This window comes from Haliaeetus albicilla, chromosome 21, assembly GCF_947461875.1.
Source record: "Haliaeetus albicilla chromosome 21, bHalAlb1.1, whole genome shotgun sequence".
NCBI lineage: Eukaryota > Metazoa > Chordata > Aves > Accipitriformes > Accipitridae > Haliaeetus > Haliaeetus albicilla.
In genome coordinates this window covers 553,757-576,167 of record NC_091503.1, presented here as the reverse complement: position 1 = coordinate 576,167, position 22,411 = coordinate 553,757, and the positions used below count along the sequence as shown (strand labels likewise).

The 22,411-nt window shown below is 39.5% G+C and overlaps 1 protein-coding gene across 2 annotated transcripts in view; it reads right to left on the bottom strand.

The window, feature by feature from the left end:
- ADCY2 (adenylate cyclase 2) overlaps positions 1-22,411 on the bottom strand; it is a 194,346-nt gene that overhangs the window by 59,360 nt on the left and 112,575 nt on the right. For both annotated transcript variants that reach the window (XM_069808829.1, XM_069808830.1), the window contains 8 exons: positions 11,461-11,609; positions 10,124-10,235; positions 8,939-9,066; positions 5,817-5,975; positions 5,309-5,441; positions 4,803-4,979; positions 3,430-3,473; positions 733-813 (listed from right to left, as the gene is read on the bottom strand). In XM_069808829.1, coding sequence (XP_069664930.1) covers positions 733-813; positions 3,430-3,473; positions 4,803-4,979; positions 5,309-5,441; positions 5,817-5,975; positions 8,939-9,066; positions 10,124-10,235; positions 11,461-11,609 — 983 coding nt within the window. The remainder of the gene's footprint in view (positions 1-732; positions 814-3,429; positions 3,474-4,802; positions 4,980-5,308; positions 5,442-5,816; positions 5,976-8,938; positions 9,067-10,123; positions 10,236-11,460; positions 11,610-22,411) is intronic.

Genomic DNA, 22,411 nt, shown 5'->3' with positions numbered 1-22,411 from the left:
ACATGTAATTCATCACAATTACTGTCCACATTTTTGAAGGGCAATTCCCTTATTTCATCAGATAAATATAAGAAACCTGAACACTTATTTTGGACTGGTATTGATTCTTCTCTGTCTTATCTATTCACCAGCAAACGGAGAACATCAATACCGCCTCCAGCTCTGCCTAGGACACAGAAAAAATACATGCCATGTTGCCTCCCCCAACAATTTCAATATGCCATCAAGCTTAGCCTTCTCTAAGAAATCAACCAACCAGTTGCAACAAAGAGATATTAAACTAAGACTTTAGGGAAAGTTTCTAATTCTGAGATGTTTCTGTGACAATTGTGAAGCACCAATTTTCACGTCATTCTGATTCCCGAGCCAGCTATTTCTTGTGTCTTACTTCTCTGCTCTCAGATGAGCTAATTCTGCAGAGTTACAGCTATGAGTGCACAGATACAAACAGTTACAGAGCAAAAATCCTTTTGCCATGAAGATCAAGACAAGCCAAAAACTGTCACACCATGATTCACAGGCACTGTCTTATCCTATATAGTAGAAAATGTTACTGTACAGCCTACCTTCACAACATGCAGAGCTTCCTAGTGACACCTTTACTGTTTTCAGGCTTCTGTGTGCATGCGGGAGTGACAAATATTAAACACCCTCTGTTAAATAGTATAGTACCCTCTGTTGCAGATTTATGTCAAAGTTGAAGGAAGAAGAGAACAGAGGATAAAAACATACTTTTGAGCATTGATTCCATCAATGGCCTGGATCATCCTCTCATTCAGCTCCTCCTCAAACCTTCTTTTCTGTGATTTCGTTCTGAAATGAAAAATGTGGGAAGTTACTTTGGAAAATCATTACACTGTCAATAAACATTAACTTTAAAACAATGGGGTGATAGCTGGCATAAACTTGTGAGGATAACCACAATTTTTTAATATTTATGCTGCAATAGCAGCTATAGGCTTCAGGGACACTGAGCCTCATAATAAGCTCTTAACAAAGACAGCATAAGCTACAGTCTGACACACACACACACAAAAAAGAATCCAGAGTTTAGCTGTCACAGAGCACTGAAAAAACAAACACAAGAAAACATTTTGTAAAAAAAAAAACAAAACAAAACAAGAGAGTTCAAGAAATTCTGGTTGAAGGAAAGTCTTCCACAGTGTTATGAATTCATGAAAAAGAATGGGAATATGCTCAAATTCATAAAACATTCCTGTTTCTTGTAGTTATTTTTAAAAATCCTTGTCAGAATGGTATGATGAGCAATAATGTGCTAGTGCACTGAGGCATAATAAGTATTCTCGACCGAGAGCCTGGTAACACTTCTTATCTTGGAAATATTTTATTATTTTTAATAAGAAAACTCAGTACCAAGTCTGAAATTAGTTTCAAACATATGCCATGTTTCTCTATTTATAACTCATAACACAACTGCAATGAAAAAAGGATCTTTTCACTGGACTCGGCATGAACCCAACAGAGGATCATCAGAATGGGTTTGTCTTTGCTAACATATTTTACTGCAAACATCATCAGTCCTTTCAGCAGTTATGCTTTCCTTAAAAATGGAATATTTCAAATATTGCCAGATTATGTCTCTGCCTCTTGAAAACTTAAATGCAGTGTTAACTCAGTAACAGTGTTTTGTAAGAAGTCAACAGTCAGATCTGAAATTTGACTCTTTGCTTACTGAAATTTTCTTAACCTACAAATTAAACCCTGTCAAAGGTAACACGGATTTTCTTCAACATCAAGCTTTGGGTTATGTCCCCAAAACTGATAACCCGTTGGAGGATTCAAATTCATACAGAAATGGTATTAGTGTACTTACAGTACCTTTAAACAACCCAACTGTTTTCATGCCTATTCAATGCTACCAAACTTGGGTAAGAAAGTGTTTACAACTTATTTTTCACATATGAAACAATCTGCCTAGGAGAAATAACTAGACAGGTGAGGAGACATTACCTAATCACACTTGATCCTCTTGGCAGATCTCTAACAACATAAGACTACCATGTAACTAAGTAAGAGCTAAGCCTGCCACAAACAGAAGCCTACAGTCAGGCTTCAAACCCCACATTTTCATATTCTAATAAAATACTGATTTTCAAAGTGCTTATTATCATTTCAGCTGTCTCCTGTGGGAATGACTAACTAGCTAATCTAGTATCCTAGTTCTATGCCTCACTATGGACATTAGACTCCAGTAATGTTTCTAGAAACTCCTTCCATAATATGGTATCAAGACACATGGTAACATCTGTACCTTTTGGATATATTTTGGAGTGGACTTTAGAAAACAAAAGCAAGAACATCTCAGAACCTTAAAGAATTGCATTATTTGCAAATACCACAGTCCAATGATCTTTTTTTTTACCATAAGGCTGATGGAAGTCCTTTTGACATACTGTCCAAACATAAATGCTCAGTTTTAAAATCAGAAACTGTTTTTATTAATATGCATATTCAGTCAAAACTTGTTCATCTTCTGGAATTTAGCAATATTTTACGTAATTGCATAGGTCTCCAGTGATTTGTTGAGGAGACAGTTACCAAGCAGAGAGATGGGGAAGGAACAGACAGACACACTTGTTTGCATAACCAAAGACAATAAAAATACAAATTTTTTTAAGGGTTCTTTCAAACAATTTTATGCTATTTGTGATTTTACTTGTAATTTTGCAAGAAAGACTTTATCTGAAGTGTTACCAGTGTTTAAAATAAAAAATAACCATTCCAGGTTTCTGACAGTGCTAAGCTTGTTTTTTAAACAGATGTCATTCAACCCTGTTTCCATATCTCACCATCTTGCCCTAGTCATTAAAGTACCAAGCAGGAGAATGAAAACTTAGAGCTATTGTGATAATGCAAACATTTTGTGTAGCAAGAGCACTACAGGAAGACCACAAAATACCTTTTGAATGTTCACTACTGCAAATGTACTACAGACTCTGAAATAATAAACCACAATGCAAATACAAACCAATTAACAAAATATATAAATGTCTTTTTTTGTACATATTATTAGCTGATGTGACACAAATAATATTAACAGCCCTTTCCATCTTCCCTCTTCTTACCCCTCTGTGACTCCTCTCAGTTTACCTGCATATAATTTTCTCCCCACTGACAGAATAATTGGGTTGTTAGGAGAAATGAATAGTAGCCCATCAACATGCTTATACTAATTCAGAATAATGCTATTTGTTATCAGGAAGTTTATTTGCAGTTCCTAAGTAATATGTCTGCCAAATCTGTTCCATAGCCCTTCTCTATGTAAGAGTTATCAGCTGAAAAAATAGTTTGGGTGAGAAATGGCCCTCAATACTTGAAAGCATGCCTTATATATATAAGAATGCATATGAATGTATATGTATTTATATGGACTTTATATGAATAAGTGATTTTTTTAAATTAATTTACCTCTCTCTGCAACGCTGAAAATGATATTGCCCCATGGGAACATCCTAAAAACCAAAAGAAAATACCTATGAACTTTAACAGACTTTGAAAACATTAAGTTGCTTTAAAAATAGTGTTGAAAACAGGGTCAAGTAAGGAGAAAAGTTTCCAATACAAATACTTTTAGCTTTAGATTAAAACTGTCTAAAAGAAAAATCCAGCCAAGAGTGAAGATGGAGTGACCTGGAGACAAACTGATCTATCATTACAAATAAGTAATACAACAGTCTGAATCCAAGAATGTTTTGCTTTACTAGAAAGTCACTGCATCAAAGTCACCACTGTTTTAATGTAGCCCAAACTGCTGCCAGCTTCAGCAAAAACCACTGTTACGTGTTTTTGAAAAAAACAGACCTGAGTGGCCAAATACAGGCAATGGTCATTATTTTTATTGATAACCAATAGCGGCCATCTCAGCCACATTTATTTTGTGATTACTAGTGATGGCTGGATACCTTCTGTAATGAACACATCACAATCCGCATTCTGATGCACTGTATTTATTGAACAAGATGGGTTAGGTGGCTCAGTCCTATGTTCTCCCATGTAACAGGAACAAAACTGAATGCGAATGTTAAAAACTATCAGAATTTACCTTTATGTTTGCACTTTTTAGAGGTGGAAGATAATGCAATGTACAAGCTGTAGACTGACAGTGCCTTACTGACAGTAGTAAAATAGTGTTACCAAAATTAAAAAAAAATCTTTTCTGTTCAGTTTAAGAGTTGTAACATTGCACTGTAGTACTGCGAAACTCAGGCTGTCAGCCATAGCTGATGAGTGGTTAGTGCACCTTCAAAAGGTAGGTGTTACAGCGAGTATGGTTCCCAGAGAACTCTTCTAATGAAGTCTACTCCAGGTAGCACAGGGATATTCTAACTTCACAGCCTTTGCTCCAGGTTTGGCCATGTTCCAAATGGAAAATGTGGCTAAATAGCCAATAAATCTCAGGGAATGTCTCTGTATCAAAAAGTGTTTCTTCCCAAAGGTGCTGCAACCTGGCTTTAGGTTCAAAATGTCTTTCCACAAGGTGAACAGCAGCCACTCTACATGCTGTGACTGGGACTTAAGCTCAAAGGGTAAAATGGTGTATTTTAGTAAGTACGTTGGACTGCTCACAATTCAGAGATGTGCTTATAGCAAGACATGGCTCCTTAGAGTCTAATCCAAAGCTCACATGCCAATGGAAAAGCTCCCAGCAACTTCACTGGGTTTATGCCCTGTACAAACATGTCTGTCTTCTTCTATCAGAAATAATCAGGTATTTAGCAGTGAGCACCTTTTCCCTTTCAAATACTGCTAAATTGTATGAAATGACATAAGTAGGCCCCTACTGTTGTGCTAATCTTGCCGTTTTCAGTGGTCATGCTGTCCCTGTGGTGCAAGTGTGCAAATGGCTTGGCTGCTCCCCAAGATTCCAGGTACCGGGTCATGCGGACAGAAGCTCTCATTTTGGCTCCATCAAGAGTGTGTCGAGGTCTAATGTGGTGCTGAGGGCTTCGCTTCTCTCCCTGGTTGACAGAGAATAAAAGGTGATATCAGCCTTGGTGTTCGTTACCTTCTGAAGCAGTAATGCATCATCTGGTACCACATATCTGCATGCTTAGGAACTTAAAAATGGAGAGATGCTAAGAACCTGCAATTCTTAATGATATTGCTGGGAAATATCAGAGACTTATTTCTGAAGAGCGGGAAAGATTTGCAATGCAAACATTATGTATTTGTAGGCATCAGTAATAGCTCTGATCAATATCTTATGGTAGTAAATTATTCAATAAAGAGATTAGTGGTCCTGCTCAAAAATAACTCTGACTGGCCACAAAATAAAAGTACTACTAACCTTAGGATTGATTACAAAGTAAGTCTTAACATTATGCTCTTTCAGATATGGGTCCCTCACATCTCCATCCCCATCTTCCACTTTGTAAGCTCCATTCAAATGTGCCAGGGTGACTGAGGTGATGTGAACACGGCTGAAATTATATTTCAAAAGAATGACAGAATCACAAATACCAATCAAAAGCATAATTTGAACCTGATCAACCTTTTTTATTAGCTTTTGTATATACTTTTTATATGCTACTTACTTCATTTACAGTCCTTCTAATCTCATTTTTAGAAGTTCTAACCGGCATAAATCTAAAGGTTTCCATCCACAAAATCTACTCCTTAAATCGCAGGAAATACTGAGTGCCTGTTGGTTTTTTTTTTTTCTCCTAAAGACAGCACCAAGAATTAGTTCAGGTTTCTCCATGAGGGCTGATGGCTGAAGACATGGTACCTATGCATTTCTCCATGATACAAAAATCTACGTTAATGTGGTTAAGGTTAACAGCAAAGCCTCTTACCCTGGGACTCCTCCAGCTTCCATGTGATTTGCCAGAGTAACATCATGGGACCACACATCGTACTGCCACTTCTGTAGCCCAATAACGCCACAAAGCACATTCCCAGAGTGCACTCCTACGCGCATATTAATATCAACTCCAGTTGCGTCTCTCACTTTCCTGTAGTTGAGAGGAAAATCTGTGTTAATATACATAATAGAGCCTTTGTTTTCATTTAATTTACCAGTCAAATTAGCATTAGAAAACATTTATTTCCTTTCAGCATTGCCTCCATTCTTTTTATGCTAGGATTATTTTTATGTATTACCTTTCCTATTATCTATATTTGTAACTATTTGTAGTAAATATTAATTTTCAAGTCTATGTGTGAAGTCCCTTCTTTTATACTTATCTGAAATTATTTGGGAGGGCTGAACTAAGTAGTGGAAATGTTCAGTCTCATGGTAGAACCTAGGGACTATTTTTGGTCTACTGGCAGCTTTTGGAAATCTGGAACTACTGTTATGTGCCCTTCTACCTGAAGACCCTAGTATCTACGTTGTAGACCTTCTCCTATCTGTCATATCTGAGAGAAAGGATGAAAAATGCAGCACCTCAGGATATTTTACAGGTTGGTGGCTCACACCCTTTTTGGGGATATGGGCTCAGTGCCATTCAGGCTGTGGAGAACATAGCAGCCTTCCACATGCTCGGTGAAGGCTGTACCCACTAGATGGCTATACAAAGAATGAGAGGCCACACTCACTGTCCAGACCACATCTAAACCTTGACCTTTCCAGTAACTTTAGACAGAGCTGAAGTATCTGTTCACCCCAACCCAAATCTCAGAAGAGCCCTACACATAAAATAGACATCAACTTTTCCAGAAGAAGCTCTTCTGAATCACAGGTGCGTGACTAAAGTCAAACAACCAGAACATTTTCAGACATATGTCATATAGGTACCTAACTACATATGTAAAGAGTTATAAAATTAATTCAGATGCCTACAGGCTTATACAGTTCTAAGAAATGGGAAGATTGTAACTTAAGTGGACTTGTGTATTTAAGTCTCAGCTCACGTGGACCAAAGCCTAACCAGTAATAAGGAACATGTACATACATTTATCTTGGAAGAATTCAGAGCGTTGATGGAAGGAACAACTATAGAGTAAGAAACTCAAATGGCTCCTGTATATGAGTCAGGTTCATAGTTGTAGCAACATCTTCAGTCTCAATGATGAGAATCATGAGCTCTGTACCTTCTGAATTACAGAATTAAACTGGCCTGTTTCTCTTCTTTTTTTTTGAAAGGGAACATAGAACTTAACAGGCTTAATTTGATATGGTAAATCCTACATTTAAGCAGTAGTTCTCAAGTGTTCTTTTTCTGGGAAATGAAAATAACAGGAGCATGACTGAAAGTATTTTGTTAAACTGTGTTTTGAAGTTATTAAAAAGAAGAGAGGAGAAGTTTTTTTAATTCCTTCAGTCCTATCAAGTGTTTATTGGTATCTTTTCACTTTGCCATTTTACACTGCTCTCATGTAGCTGACATACTTGAAAATGAGCAGCTTGTAAATGATCTTTGCATGACAAACGCCACTTTGCACAAGGAATATGACCCAAGCTTAACACTTTGAGGGGGAAAAAAAACGTGTTTTACAAAACTGGGCAAAGTGGAAGAGGAACATTTAACCTCTAGGAGTGCTTGTCAAAAGGCTGTCTGCTATATTCTGCAGAGCAAGCCATAAAGTCTGCTTTATAATAAGTTCTCGAGACTTAAGGAGGGGAGGAAGTAGACTATGTTCCAGAACTGAATCTTCTCTTCCATCTCACAAATTCAAGAAAACATAGAAGATTTTAAATTAGAAGTATTACTCTGGACCAAATTAGGGTTTACTACTTCTATCCTGTTAATCTAAATAGCAAACTGCTTTATTTCAGTAACTTAGGCACTGAGGGGTCAGTTTGCACCTCAGTGACTGAATATAACAAAACCTCATATGTGACAAAAAAGATATTTTACACAGAGTGAGTCAAACATATATTGAGTGACACACTTCCAACAGCAAGAGTATTACTACTTCTAGTTTTATATGTGTTAACTGACAAAACTTTCTAGAAACTCCTCACCTAAAAAATTAATTACAGAAAAGTTGAAACTAAACCTAAAACTGGGGTCGAGTAAGACAGGCATATTTACTTGCTTCTTTAACAACATGGGAAGTAGGCGTCTCAGCCCAGGAATCTGTAAGCCATTAGAAATGTCTTTGGTAGACAAGCTCAGTATCACTCCATGGGCTCAGGGCTTAAGGTATCTTAATTGTGAAGGGGCAACTGCTCCTGACCACCAGTGAACTCCAAACTCAGGAGAAGCCAGGAGCTCTGGCCTCTCACAGAGCCGTTTGACTAACAGGCAGGTGGCAGTATCATGGCTCTGAAAAAAGCAAAGCTTCCAAGTCCTAAGTGATGTCTATTGGGATATTTACCATCTTGGAATCACAGAATCACAGAATAGTTGAGGTCAGAAGGGACGTCTGGAGATTGTCTAGTCCAACTCCTCCTCAAAACAGGGCCAGCTACAGCAGGTTGCTTAGGGCCATACCAGTTGGATTTTTAGTATCTCCAAGGCTGGAAACTCCACAACCTCCCTGGGCAACCTGTGCCAGTGATCAGTCGCCCTCACAGTGAAAAAAGTGTTTCCTGATGATGTCCAGAGGGACCCTCCTGCATTTGAGTTTGTGCCCATCATCTCTTGTCCTGTCACTGGGCACCACCAAAGTGGCTGGCTCCATTCTCTTTGCACTCTCCCTTCAGGTACTTAAATGCATTGGTGAGATTTTTCTCCTTCAGCTTTCTCTTCTCCAGGTTGAACAGTCCCAGCTCTCTCAGCCTTTCCTCATATGAGCAATGCTCCAGGCCCTTAATCATCTTTATGGTGTAGTGATGAGATAGCCTGGCACAACCCAACATCTTAAAACATTTCTTTGCTAAGGCTGAGATCAAGATCACCATGCTGGACCTTGTAGTAAAACACAGCAACTACTGCAGGTCTGAATGTTTCAGCCAGAAGCACAGCAACAGATAGAACAGCAACAACCTTTTTATTATGGAATATTTAACAAAAAGTTCTGCACTTACTTAATGGCTTCACACATGTCCAGTCCCATTTTCACACAATTCTTGGCATGATTTTGAAGAGATATAGGTAGTCCAGAAACACAGTAATAGCAGTCACCTAGGATTTTAATTCTCATACATTCATTTTCCTGCGGGAAAAAGCAAGGTGAGATGGTCACTTTCAATTTGAATTACATAAATGAAGGGTTACTGTTACAAAGACTGACTTAAATGATATTAGCAAAATCATTCTACTTAAGCTTGTTTCAGTAGAGAACGATTTGGCTTGCTAAAAAAGAAGTGCTGTCAGTTTTTTAGGGATGATTCCTCCATCTGTTATGGTCCTTAATGGGCAAAACCAGGAAGCAAGTTCACTGCAAACCATTACCCACAGTGTGGTTCACAGTGTAAAGAACTGAGTCAAAGTATCATGTACTCAATCTAAATAAAGTCTTTTTGTTTGAAATATGAAATCAAAAGACCACATTTACATCTTTGACAAAGTACTATGCAATACTTCCTGAAACTAGCAATCATAATCTTATTTCTATCTTTTGAACTCTAAGGCAATGCAAAGATATTTTTTTTTTAACCAATACTGGAGAATAGTTTTGGAACTAATAAAAAACACAGAAAATTTTTACCTGTTTTAGTGTTTCTGATTTTACTTTCACACACAGCATGAAGTTTGATGTGATTTTTATAAAAATGACACCTAAATAAACAGAAGAAAATCTTCTGACTGTATTTGAATCCTTTCTTGAGTAATCAAGAAGCTGTGGTCAGTAATTAAAAGTGCTTCAATCAATATTGTCTCTCTTGTCCTCCAGTCTCTTAAATGCTTTTTCAGAAATCAGAAAATTGACTGTATTACTCTTCTATCTTGAGTTTCTTAATTCTTGTTATTGTAAAAAATTTATTTAAAAGAGTTGTTCATCTGCCATTAAGCTTTATCAGGCTCCATGAGCTGTCTCTATTGGTCCTATCAGAGAGAGCTATCTTGGGTTTCACAGACTGTCACACTGGCAGAAACACACTGTTGCACTCAGACCAGAGCCAGATTTTTTCTTCATACGTTTCAAGTCTAACCTTCCTGCCAAAGCCTCAGAAATGCTGCCTGAAGGTAGAAGAGTCCCCAAGAAGAAAAAATATTTCAAAAGTTACTTACTTATTCAAGCTAACAATAGCAGCCCAGTAGGAACCCACCTTTGCAATCTGATCAAACTTGCCAAACAGCTCATTTAGCATGTGCACCAATTCCCCTGGGGAGCAGTCACTGGCCAGGCGAGTGAACCCCACGATATCAGCATACAAGATGCTACAACAGAAATGAACAGAAACTGGGTCACAGTTTCCTTCTGCAGAACTCAGATTTATCAATCAACAGCAAAACCTGAAAGTAGGCATTCTGGACTTCACAGAGCTATGCCTGTACCCAAAACAGCCACTATTAAATGTGGAGCAATAAGTATAACTGTATTTATAGGTAAACCTACATTTACCTTTATAGGCATTATGTTTAGAGGTAATATATACCTATATTTACCTTTATAGGTATTACCTTCACAGGTATTACCTTTATAGGTATACCTATATTTATAGGTATTTATAGGCATTCTATACCTGTATTTGTTACAGTGTATTAAAAAAACCAGAAATCTTTTTCCTACTCAGAAATCGGCAATATAATAATAATGCCAATTATTTCAATAAAAATGTTTATTGTCAGAAATTGCTTAATAACTTTTTATCATTGTAGACATTTTCTGTCTAGAATTACCTGTCAGTGATATGCAGCATGGAAGTCTTTGTTCACTTGTTACTCAGACTATTAAATTCAAGCTTGACTGCTAAGATATTCAAGCCATACACTATGTTTCTATTCACCAAGAAAACGTGACCAATTCATAGAATCAGGCTAAGGAAAAAGTATTTGTGCTCACAAGTGACAATGAACTTCCTCAAAGTCCTGCAATACTTGCTTTAAAAAAGTAATTTCTAAGAATGTCATTCAAATTAACTTGTCTAATTAAAAAAAACCAGGCAAAACAACCTGTAAAGATGAAAGAATATTTGAAATACATGGTGAATTATTTTTCTAATGTTGACAAATTTCTAATTAATAAATAATTAGATTTGTTAGCAGAATATTTTATCTCAGATACTGTGTAAAATACCTATGTGATACAGCTGCCTCTATTTACATTATATAAAACCTGAGAAATTGCTCCAGTTAAAGAGAATTACAAATTTAGAATAACATAACTGACACGAATTACAATTTTGACTAGTACACATGAAAGCAGGATTTGGTACCTTAACCTGAAAAATTAAGACATTATAAAGAAAGCCTGTTAATGCGTGGCTTTTTCTAAACAACAAACTGGAACATGGAATTGTTAGCATTTGATCAAATTAATGGATACTAAACATTAAGTTGCTGAAAAACATATTAAACCAATTATTTTCTTAATTGCTCTCTTAACACTTTCTTTTCAAAATTTTTCTGAATGTTGTTGATACAGTTTATTAGAGTACAATACCTTACATTGGTGTGCCTTTTGACATACAAATTGTGGAAGTTGTTGGTGTTTTCCATCTGGCCTGCCTTGGGACCTTGTAATCGCTGAATAATCTCTGCCTTCATTTCCATGGCAATGTGAGCAGGCAGTAAAGAAAGTAGAAGACGCTCCTAAAATTTAAAATTAAATGTCCACAACTTCTTTAACGAAATTAGCATGGAAGCAATACTGTGCAACGCATACACTACTTTCAATACCCTAGAACATGTCAATGAGGCTTGCACTCAGGCATTTGCCTGGTATGGCCTCCAAATTAAACAGTTCCTTGAAGAATGTGACAGAGATATACACATTTCCAAGTAATATCCAACTTCTTCAAGGTTTTGTGTGTATTAGAAAAAGCTTAAGCTAAACTTAATGTCTGAAGAAGCCATGTACAGTAATCTATTTGATATGTGAGCAGAATGCAGGAAATACGGATTAGCAAATAAAGCAAGAGCTGCAAGGACTGTTCAGAAGACTTCAGGGAAATGCAGTCCAGTTCAGGGAAGAGTAGGCTAAAGCTTTTTTTTTTAATGTATTTTAAGTGTTTAGTCATAGTTTTAGCAGTTGTTAGACTGCAAATGAAAAGATAAAATCAGGACACAGAACATATTGAAAATGTTGGACTTTTGCAGACTAATCTGGTACATACTCTCCCCTTACTTTAACAAGGCATTTGACAAACTAAAGTTTTTTGAAAATATTAATCTAAAAGGAAATTGAGTATTTTTTTTAAAAAAACTACATATTTTTCCTTATCTTTTGTTGGTATTATACTCATGGTCTTCTCCTGGTGAAAGTCTCTTACATCAGTACATTTTAATTTTGCCCATTTTACCTGTGACAGCTTTTCACTGAGTTCCTACTTCTCTGGAAAACTGGATCAACAAGGGAAAAGCTAGAATGCAAAAAAAAAAACCCCAACCTTCCTGCTTTGATCATACTCCACCTCAAAACTGAACAGAAATTTCCCATTTTCTCATAGGCAGAGCAGAGCAGCTAATTCTGGCTAAGCACAAAATCCAGAACCCTGAACCAGTGACGAGGGGGAAGGCAGCTGTAAAAGCCCATGACAGAGTCAGAGGAACAAACAGCTAGGCCATAAAAGATGATCACCTCAAAATGTGCATGGTTTGCAGGTGCTCCTCATAGGGATGTGTCTTCTTTGGTTCACAATATGCATTTTTGCAGAGTTTTTAGTTCTATTCGTGAAGGTACCAGAAGAAGTGTAACCATTAATCCAATGCTCAGCCTGGGATAATTACTCCTGCTTAGGTCTAATGACCTTGAGTAGAGCATGGCAATAAGAGGGCTATAGACTCTCTGGTATTTGCAGCTACCTTGGCTATCTATCTCTGTCACATATAATAAAGACTTCCTATTCTTCATAGCATTTGTGTACCTGTGAGCATAGCATTAACTTACAGGAGGCCCTATGAAACTGATGCTGCACACACTTTGTAAAAAAACTCTATTTCAGTGAATCAAGATAGAGTCTTGCTTTGTTGCTAAGTACTATTGAACTAATCACTTTTCACTTTAGTGAGATTTAAAAATAATTTTGATTCATGTATGTATGTATGGACTGCTCTTTATTTTGCATACTAAGGCATATCACATAAACAGTAAGACAAGTCATGAAGTAATGTTCAAGGTAAAGCATACCTGTCTCTAGTCTGACTAAAGGAGGCAAGAATAAAACAAAAAACGTACTGTTTTCCTACTGCTAGGATCTCAAGATTTGACACATTGTAACTGAGAAGACTATATACAATTGACTTTTCATCAAAATGTTAATGCAGCTTTATTTCTTAAATGCAAGATTAATTTAGTAAGTTTAGGCATTTTAGCAAATAAACATCCAACAGGCTGATATATTTTCATTTCTAATGTAGTCCGCTGGTCCCTGGGGGAGGTATTTTGCTAACTTATAAAGAATGCCTGCAAAACCAGTGGATTTTCTCCATAATGAAAGCTTACTTTTGCAAGTTGCTCTTTATCTAACAGAAAGTTGCTGTTTTGTGATGTACGGGATGGGTCAGGACTTGTTACTAATTATCATTAAATAGTTAACAAAGAGGTAAGTGCTCTTTGCTCCAATTTTACATTACTGTGCTCCTGTTGTACCGTGGCTAGTAAATGCAAGCTAGTTCACTATCTTCCTACAACTGTTACGATTCCAGACAGGCAGTGAGGCAGACACTCAACATCCAGGTTACTGCTCATGTCTTTGAAACCCAGAGAGGCTGGCAAAAGCTCAAAGAGAAAAGCAACAAAAGTTTTCAAGAAAGCAACAGAAAAAGTTTTCATAGGAAGCAGCATGAAGTCAACTACAAGCTAAAGAATCCTAAGAGGAAAGGGAAAACAGAATGTCCTCGTTTTGTAGGGGACAGCAGGAGAGACGAGGTATTTCCCCTCCAAAAAGGAGGCCAGACCACTATTCCCTTCTGCTCAAATGTCCTGGTGAAGCTGTTCACCACACCAGAAATTCCCTCCAAAGAATGTTTTCCTTCCACCATTGCCAGTGTACAAAAGAGAAGGTTACAACCAGAGGTGACTTTAGAGAACTGCAATTGGTAAAGCACACTGCAAAATATCCTGCCGTGCCCAGCTCCACCCAAACGCTGCAGCTGACCTCTCCATCACACAGGCTGCGAGCGCTCACGTTTCAATCCTGCAGTTACCACCTGTGTGATAATGTGTTATCAAGTCACATATTACATTTCATGCAGATTGTTAATTTTGGTTTCTTTCACTAAAAGACAATTGTGAAAGCAGCTGAATCTCAACTATTAATGAAGACGGTGGCTGGGCTGGTCAGCTAGCCAAATACAAAATGGTTGCAAATACAGTGTTCCCTCTCTTTCTGCTAAAAGATCCTAAGGAAAGCAAAGCATTCAAGAACAGCTCTTCCTTCACATTTTGTCATCTCTCGTGGCTAAAAAGAGCATAGTTGAAGGATTAAAACCAATTACTAACCAGATTGTAGTGCCTGATGTTGTGCACTGAAATTTCTGCAGACTGGAACAGTGTGAGGAACACAGCAAATCAAGACTGCTGCTAATGATGGCTTTTTATTTGATAATACATTCTGTACTATTCTCCCACAAAGACAGAAAATCTGCACTTCAAAACCTAGGTGAACCAACATACAAGACCCTGACTTTAAGACAAAACACTTGCCTATTTGTAGTAGACAGTGAAGCCACTGTAAAGAAAAAAAGCCAAAGTTTTTGTAAGAAAAAAAGCCAAAGTAATTCTGAAAGCAGGTCAAGATGCAGCATTTAAAAGTCTTCAGACTAAAAGTAACAGTACCTGCTTCTGGTGAAAGAGAAACTGCTGTGCTATGGCAATAATGAAAATCCCCTCACAAATGTCTTTCCCTGAAATATTACCAACATGACCTTACAGCCAGTACACGTGATTTATGCACACAAGACTATTTCCAGACTGCCCATGTTCTCTGGGGCTACGCTGTTCCCTCAGCACTCAAATCACTGGTAGCTGAGACCTTTAAGTCCTAGGGATAAAAGACAGAGCACACAATCCATGCTGAGTACACCATTACAGCATCTTTCAGTACTGTAGGGTTAGGTACTCCTTTCTTCTCTGAACAAGTCCATCTGGATCCCAGTAGATGGCTAGCAAGTAGTCATCCTTCCTGGATTCTCTAACTGAGGATTTTCAGTGGTACCTGTCAAACTGTTACTTGAGTTCCTGTTCTCTCAGACTCTCACATCCAAGTTGACTTCCTTGTCAGAATTTTCCCTGAATTATACAGATGACTTTAGCAGTCATTCCCAGTTACTCATCACTCCCCTAATGCTTGATAAACTCTAGATGTTTTTTTAGCTAGAGTAAGTTAGCATATCTCAGTTAAGATCATAGCACCGTGTTTGTTTTTGCAAGGTGGCAATTGCATTTGCAGTATCTTTCACAATGGAGGTCATGCTGTTGTTATGCAGTAAGCAAGCAAAATATCCTCAAATGCTCAGTACAGTACATTTTCTTAAGTGCGTATTTCACAGATCAAATTCTTGTTGGCCTGAGGCAATAATGCTTTATTTCTTTGCTCCTTCCTGTTTTGTTATGTAAACTACCAATTCTGATTCACTCATTTGTACAAGATTACATGACTATCAACTCTTTACCAAAGCATAAAAAATTCTAAGAATTTATAGATTTAAAGGTCAAATATTCTTCCATCTAGCCTGATCTCTTGAATAATATAGACAAGGGAATGTCATCATGGGGAAACAAAGGTATTCCGATAGGGCTCACTACATTAAAATTAGCTTAGCACCTTACTCTCAATGGAGAGAAACCATCCTTCAAGGCAATTCACAGAATCTAATACTGAATTCCTGTAGGGGTCAAGTCTCTCTCCCTCTCTCTCTCTCCCTCCTCCCCCCACCCCCCCCACCCCCCCCCCATCTATGGAGGGAACTGGTCTTATTGGAAAAAATGTCCATCTTCATTGTTGAGCTGCTGATGTTGAAAAAGTCTGCAGAAAAACTACATATATGTAGATCAGTGAAGGATTATAGGGACATTTTTGTCCCTCTAATCCCATATAGAGGTATTTTCATCCCTTACAATGTCATTTAGGGCACTGAATATTGAATTCTACTTTTATGTGGGTTGGGTTTTGTTTTCAGATTCCTGTGGCCTATGTCTAATTATCTATTTAGCAAGTCTGACAAACCAGGTCAATAAGTCAGCACTAAGAGCTCTAGAAGCAATTAGCCTATACGTGCATCCAGCTTCACAACAAAGTTTACAAATAAACATGGATAAAATAAAATTTTCAGCTACCCTTGAAATGTATCAAGAACTAACCTACAAGAAAGGAATCTTGTGATTCCTGATCACACAATGATGAATCAGCCATGTGGCTGACAGACATGGTGATCAACAGGGTAGTTTTTTGCCAAATTATAGTACTTTTTACCCAGACCTCATGCACATTCTCTTAAACACACCTACTAGGATAAACAGCTGTAAATTGTTTTTATTTAAAGCTAACTTGGACTCCTAACTGGGAGGGGAGATGGTTTTTAAAAATTAGGCGCTATTATCCTCTTAAATTTAGCCTATGTTAGTAACCTCCATCAACCTTATTACTTGTACTGAGACCAATAAATTGCATTTCACTCATACACACCAAGAAAGGTATTCAATATTGATTACAGAGACATCAAGAGATGGAGAATTCATTAAGTCCTTAGCTGTTTGTTGTAGTGGTTAATCAGCTGAACTGTTAAAAACTGTTAAAAATGTGTTCTGTATTTCTTACTTTGAAGTCTTGGGCCTGTTATATCTTTCTCAGCTCAAGATTAATGTCTACACTCTTTTTCCCTGTAAAGTTAAACACTGATCAGATAACTTAATTTTCTTTTTCATCAGGTAAACAGACTTAGCTTCATAAATGTCCTGTTCCTAAGTATTTTCTACACTTTCTTCTCTAAACCCTCAACAACATTCAAACGTTTTTTGAAAGTTCATCTGACACAAATCGTAACATTGTGCTCCAGTAAACAAAGACACACACACACATACCCTCCTGCCTTATTCCCCTCAGTATGTCCATGACTTACGCTAAGCAACTTTCTGCTGTAACACCTCTGGAGTTCCCTGTCTGTTATGTCTCCAAAATATTTTTCAAAGTTGCAGCTTTCCAATTTTCTAGCTATGACCCATACTCTTTGCTTTTAGAATTTTGACTTTCCAGACAGTTATCATAAACTGTATTGATGAACAGAGTTTATAAAGTATTCCATATTATGGTATTTACTAGCAGACCAATATTTGCCTTTTCTGCAAAAATTATTGTCTGTGATTGTCTTCACATGTCTCCTAGATCATTAATAAAAAATACGTAATAGCATAAAGGATGAGAACTAGTTCTTGCAGAACACGACACACATGCCAATTCATTGAAAATCTCCACTGATGATTTCCAGCTCCCCCACTCAAAATCCACTAGACTGTGCTCTTTTGATGGGGAGCACTGTCGGTAGTTTCAATCAGGATGCCCAGCATCATTGCATCAAACGCCTTACCAAAATCTACTGCTTTGGAAAAGTTACTTAGCCCAAAGCTGTTCCCATTAAAAACTGAAAAACATTTTCATATGACTCGGTTTCCTACAAAGTTGTTGAGTACATCACTCTATTTGCTTCCAAATATAAAACCATCATAGCAGCATCTTTTATTTCATACTGATTGTTTATACTCTTCGTATCTAGTGGCAGCCCCTTCCTTTGTTTGGCTTTTTCCCTGGAGTACTTCCAAAACGCTGTCATCGGCCTTGACAAAAACAGGCAAGAATTCCTTCCTGACATCTAGAAGTCTCCTACATATCACAACTTTTGTCACATTGGACCATTTTTCACATATCTAATTGCTGCTTTTGCTCGTGGCTAGTACAGCCTTTACTCCACAGCTGACGTCTTTTCTGATGACAGAATTACGAACTCTCTCACCTGTTCAGTATCTTTCTCCCTGTGGAAAATGAGTTTTTTCAAATCCCCAAGCACAGCACCGTAAGACTGTTCATCTTCGTGACCCTCCAGGTGAAATTTCAAGGCTGGCAGTCCTGGGAGCCAGTATCGAAACCAGAAAACCGACACACACGAGCCGAGTGAGAGCACCATCCCCTCCGCCCTCCCTACTTCACCAGCCGCGGGATGCGAACTCCCTGGTGAAGACCCTTTGCAGAAGACAAGCCACAGGCATCCGGGACCTGCTCCAGTCAGAGCGGGAGCCCCGAGTGGAGGGCTGCCGGTGGGGCAGGGCCCAGCCCCACGGCCAGGCGAGCGGGGCTGGCCCAGGTCGCCAGCCCAGACCGTGGCGAGGAGACGCGTCCAGCCTGGCGCCGGCACTGGACCAGGGCCGGGGTGAGGCCCTGGCGGGCCCAGGCAGTCGGTCGCCGGCCAGGCTCGGGGCCAGGCGCAGGCATGGCGGTGGTGGTTTCGGTTTCGGGAGGCAGCAGCCGAGGCCAGGCCCAGCTGCAGGGCCGCGGCTGGAGAGCGGCTCCCAGCAGAGGGGCCAGACGGGACGGGCAGCCGCCGCGCTGCCCGGGAGCCTCTGCCCGGGGCAGGGGCGCTGCCCTCCCCGCGCCGGGCCCCAGCTCCAGCCGAGCCCCTTCAAACCATTTTGTAATGGCAAAACCCACCTGTGGCGCGACGTGCTCACTTAGCAAGAACGGCACCACCCGCCCAGGCTTTCGACGGGAACACATGCACTGGTTTTCAGGCTAAACACGCACCACTCCGCACCCTCAGGATGCCCAGCTTGTGGGCTGCGGAGTAACTCTGCGAATGTACGGCCGACGTCCAGCCGGTCACCTTCACCTCCAAGCAACACTAAAGCTACCTGAAAGCACTGCTTCGCTGCAACGGTTTCAGCGTATGGGCCAGAAAGCTCATTTACATGCACAGGCTCACCACGCGTTTGGCAAACACAAATTCCTTCAAGGAACTTAGGGGATGCTTAATGTTTATGCATAGACTACAGTTTGCATATGCAGGCTGTCTATGACTAATTTTGAAAATGATGTTCGCTGCACCTTCAGAATACAGGCCTATCTTGCGGCTGTGCAAGCGACGAGTCACCCAACAGCGAAACAACAGAGTAAAAACAGAACATAACGATATACAAAGCCAGAGCTGCTTAATTAATCGACACAATTTCAAGGTTTGTTTCTGTCCAATCCTGTTAACTCTTGCTTTAAGTTTTACATAGCTCAAGATCACTGCTGAACAGACAGAAGCAGCATTTTGCAAAGAATCTGTCTGATGAGATTAACATGGTTATTACTATATCAGCCTTTAATAATGGTGAAATATTACAATGCTGGCATTTGCTCAATGCAATTCTTTTAAACAGTAAACCCTTTAACTCCAGTACATCTCATTTCCCATTTTGACGAGCCGAGTTTTACTTTTTTTTTTTCACTAGAAATGAACAAAACCATACGCAGCTCTCTCTCCACGTCTTTTCCTTCTTCCCAACCATCCACGGGACATGTCAGGGAAGGTATTTGAGAGTACCGCTTGAAAAGTATCTGTGCAGCCCTTTCCCCAAAGGCAGAGGTTTCCTGTTCAGCTGCCCAGTTGAGAGTCAAACCTTGTAGCTGAAAGCATCAAATCCAAAGCAAAACCAAATGCATTTCTAAGGCACTGCATTGCACATGAAGTTAGAGGATCATGTCTGAAGCACACTGACAGCATAGCTCCTCCATGCTCTTCTAGTTAGCATGATACTGGTTGTTTTTACCTCAGACTTTGCCTGCTGATGTTTAATCCATCTGCTTACAGAATACCAACTAAGCATGCAAGAATGGGTTTCTTCCTGTGTTTCACCGGTAATTTTCCAGTGCTTTCTCAGATACCATACATCTGTGTGATCAAATGTTAGTCACCACACAGAAGGATAAAAACCAAGATCAGTTACCCAACTACACCTGTCAGGAGCTCATAAACCTTCAAAGTGGGTCAAGAGACCGAGCAGTCAGAAGCAGAGCCAGACAGCAAAAAAAGTGAATCAAAACTCTCAATCTCTGCATTAGTCAAGAGTAGAGGTAGATAACCATCGGTTTGGCCCATACAACAGCCTGCTTAAATGGAGGGAGAACTTTATTCAAGCAGAAGCTAATTCAATGAATTTATTTCATCCATATATAAATGAAAAGTGAACCTACAGTAAGGATCCTACTTCTTGTGAAATAGTGATGATAAATTTTAATGACGCAAGCTGTAGGTTTTAACACCTTTTTTTCTGAGCAGCAGTAAGCGTCACCATTCATTCAACAGCTCACTTCCTAGCCTTGAAGACAGAGGAAGCTGACTCACCCTAGGTAGAAATGAAAGAACAGGCAGATGTCTGGAGGGTATACACTGTTACTGCATTCATAAAGCAGACCTTTTGTTTCCTTACAATGGTCTAAATAAAGGGAACAAGAATGATTTGCATTATATCTGTCTCTCAGGAATGAAAGTTTCTCTTCTGCTTATTCACTGAATATGTATCTTGTAGAAATCTCCCAATTGCTCTTTAAGGATTACATCCAGTAGCTACTAAATATACAAAGCTTTAAATGAAAAACTCTGCTCCCACTGGAAAATAAAAAAGAAAAACAGAGTTTTGAAAACCAATTATCTTTATTTTGAGGAACCTGATCAGGAAAAAAAAAGAACAACTTATGGCAGGTACATGCTAAACTATTCATGAACACTTATTACTAAGGCTAACTGCAAAACAAAATTTAGCATAAATCATAGCAAGGGTTAAAGCTTTCAGAATTACCTTGATTTTCTAAAACACCTAAACAATATTTTCCATGCTACTGTGTACAATTTCCAAATTGTTTTCTATGGTAGGTTCCAGAGGTATTTAGGCATATAAGGATGCAGACAGAAACTCAGGCTTAATCCACAGAAAGACTGGAATGGTAAATACCAGACTTTCAAGTGCCTTGTCACCTAGGGAAAGCCAATCCCAAGAGGACAGGCACTAAGACTGTGTTTGCAATGCCCAAAGAAAATCAGAATCCTAAAAATGCAACTGAGAAAAATTAGAGCTGAAAGGGGAGGCCACCTAAGTAGGAAATGCCCAGAAAAGGGTGTTGCTTACGATTCTGTACCCAGAGCCAGCAGGTGCTTAGCTCAGGGCTGCAAGGAGGCACCTTTATTTGCTTGGGACTCTATTGTGGGTGAAACAGTCTAGAGTTGGGTAATTTTAATTGAATTAATTTTTTGCAAACAGAAACAAACCTCTTGTTGTTGATTGCAGTTTTGAAAAAAAAGGAAGAAAATAAACACTGAGACAAATGCTTACACAACCATCTATCCTCTGTACTTCCCGGTCCCAATTTTCCTTATTTTTACTGTGGATTATACTCAGTCCATCAAGATTCCAGTGACGAGGTGACAGGCGGTGTAGGAAGTTGAGGTGGTATCTGTGATGGTTTCTTTCTGCCACTGTGTGCTTAACCACTTCTGCTGCTCCCTGCTTAATGGTTTCTGCTGACCTTTTCCTCAGCGTCCCTGCTCCAGCCTGGGCCATTGATGGGCTGCAGTGCCCTCAGGTGTGTCCCAGCTCCAGCATGGGTTGGTCGTGGGCCACAGCCCCTCAGGGGTGCAGGCACCCTCTTTTGATGCAGGGTGTCCTCTACACACAACAGCTTCTCTCCAGCCTCCAGCAGCTGCCTGTTTCTTCCTGAACTGTGTTTGGGCAGGGGCACCGTGGACCTCTGATCAGGTAACATTTTGGTGCTCAGTAGGTAAATTTGTGTACACAAAGCAGCTTTTTCCATAGTTGTTTTCATGCGCCCCATGGTAAGCTGGCGGCAGCTTTGACCGGCTCGTGGCGATTCACCCCCCCCTTCACAGCTCACCACAGCAGCCCCCTGCAACCTGCAGGCGCTGAGACAGGCTGAGCACAGAGCCATAGCTACCAGTGCTGCAGAGACGGGGTGTCAGCTCCAGACGTGTTCGTGTTTTCACAGCAGATCCAGGGCTTAGACAACACACTCCATGAGCGACCCACGTTCAAAACAGTCCTCTGCCAAAAGAGACCTCCTCTCTCTTCCTATCCCCAAGGAAAAATTCTTACCAGCGAGTATAAGGTTATTTTGGAGGCAGCACCCCAGCAGTCTTTCCAGGTGAAGCTAATCCACTCCAAAATGAAATGATTTAAAAATCACTGAAGCATGTACTAGACTTCCTGTCTCCGCAGCGCTCCGGGTGAATTCCCCAGTCCCCTGGTGTCTACACAAGGGCTGCCGCGCTCCCTCTTTCTCTCTCACAGGATGTACAATCCAGTGGAGACATTTGGCGAATGTCCTTCCACACAGGGAAAGCTGGGTCCCAGTTTGTGTTCTTGTGGGATTAGGTCCAGACTCACAGCTATCTAAAAGCCTCACATG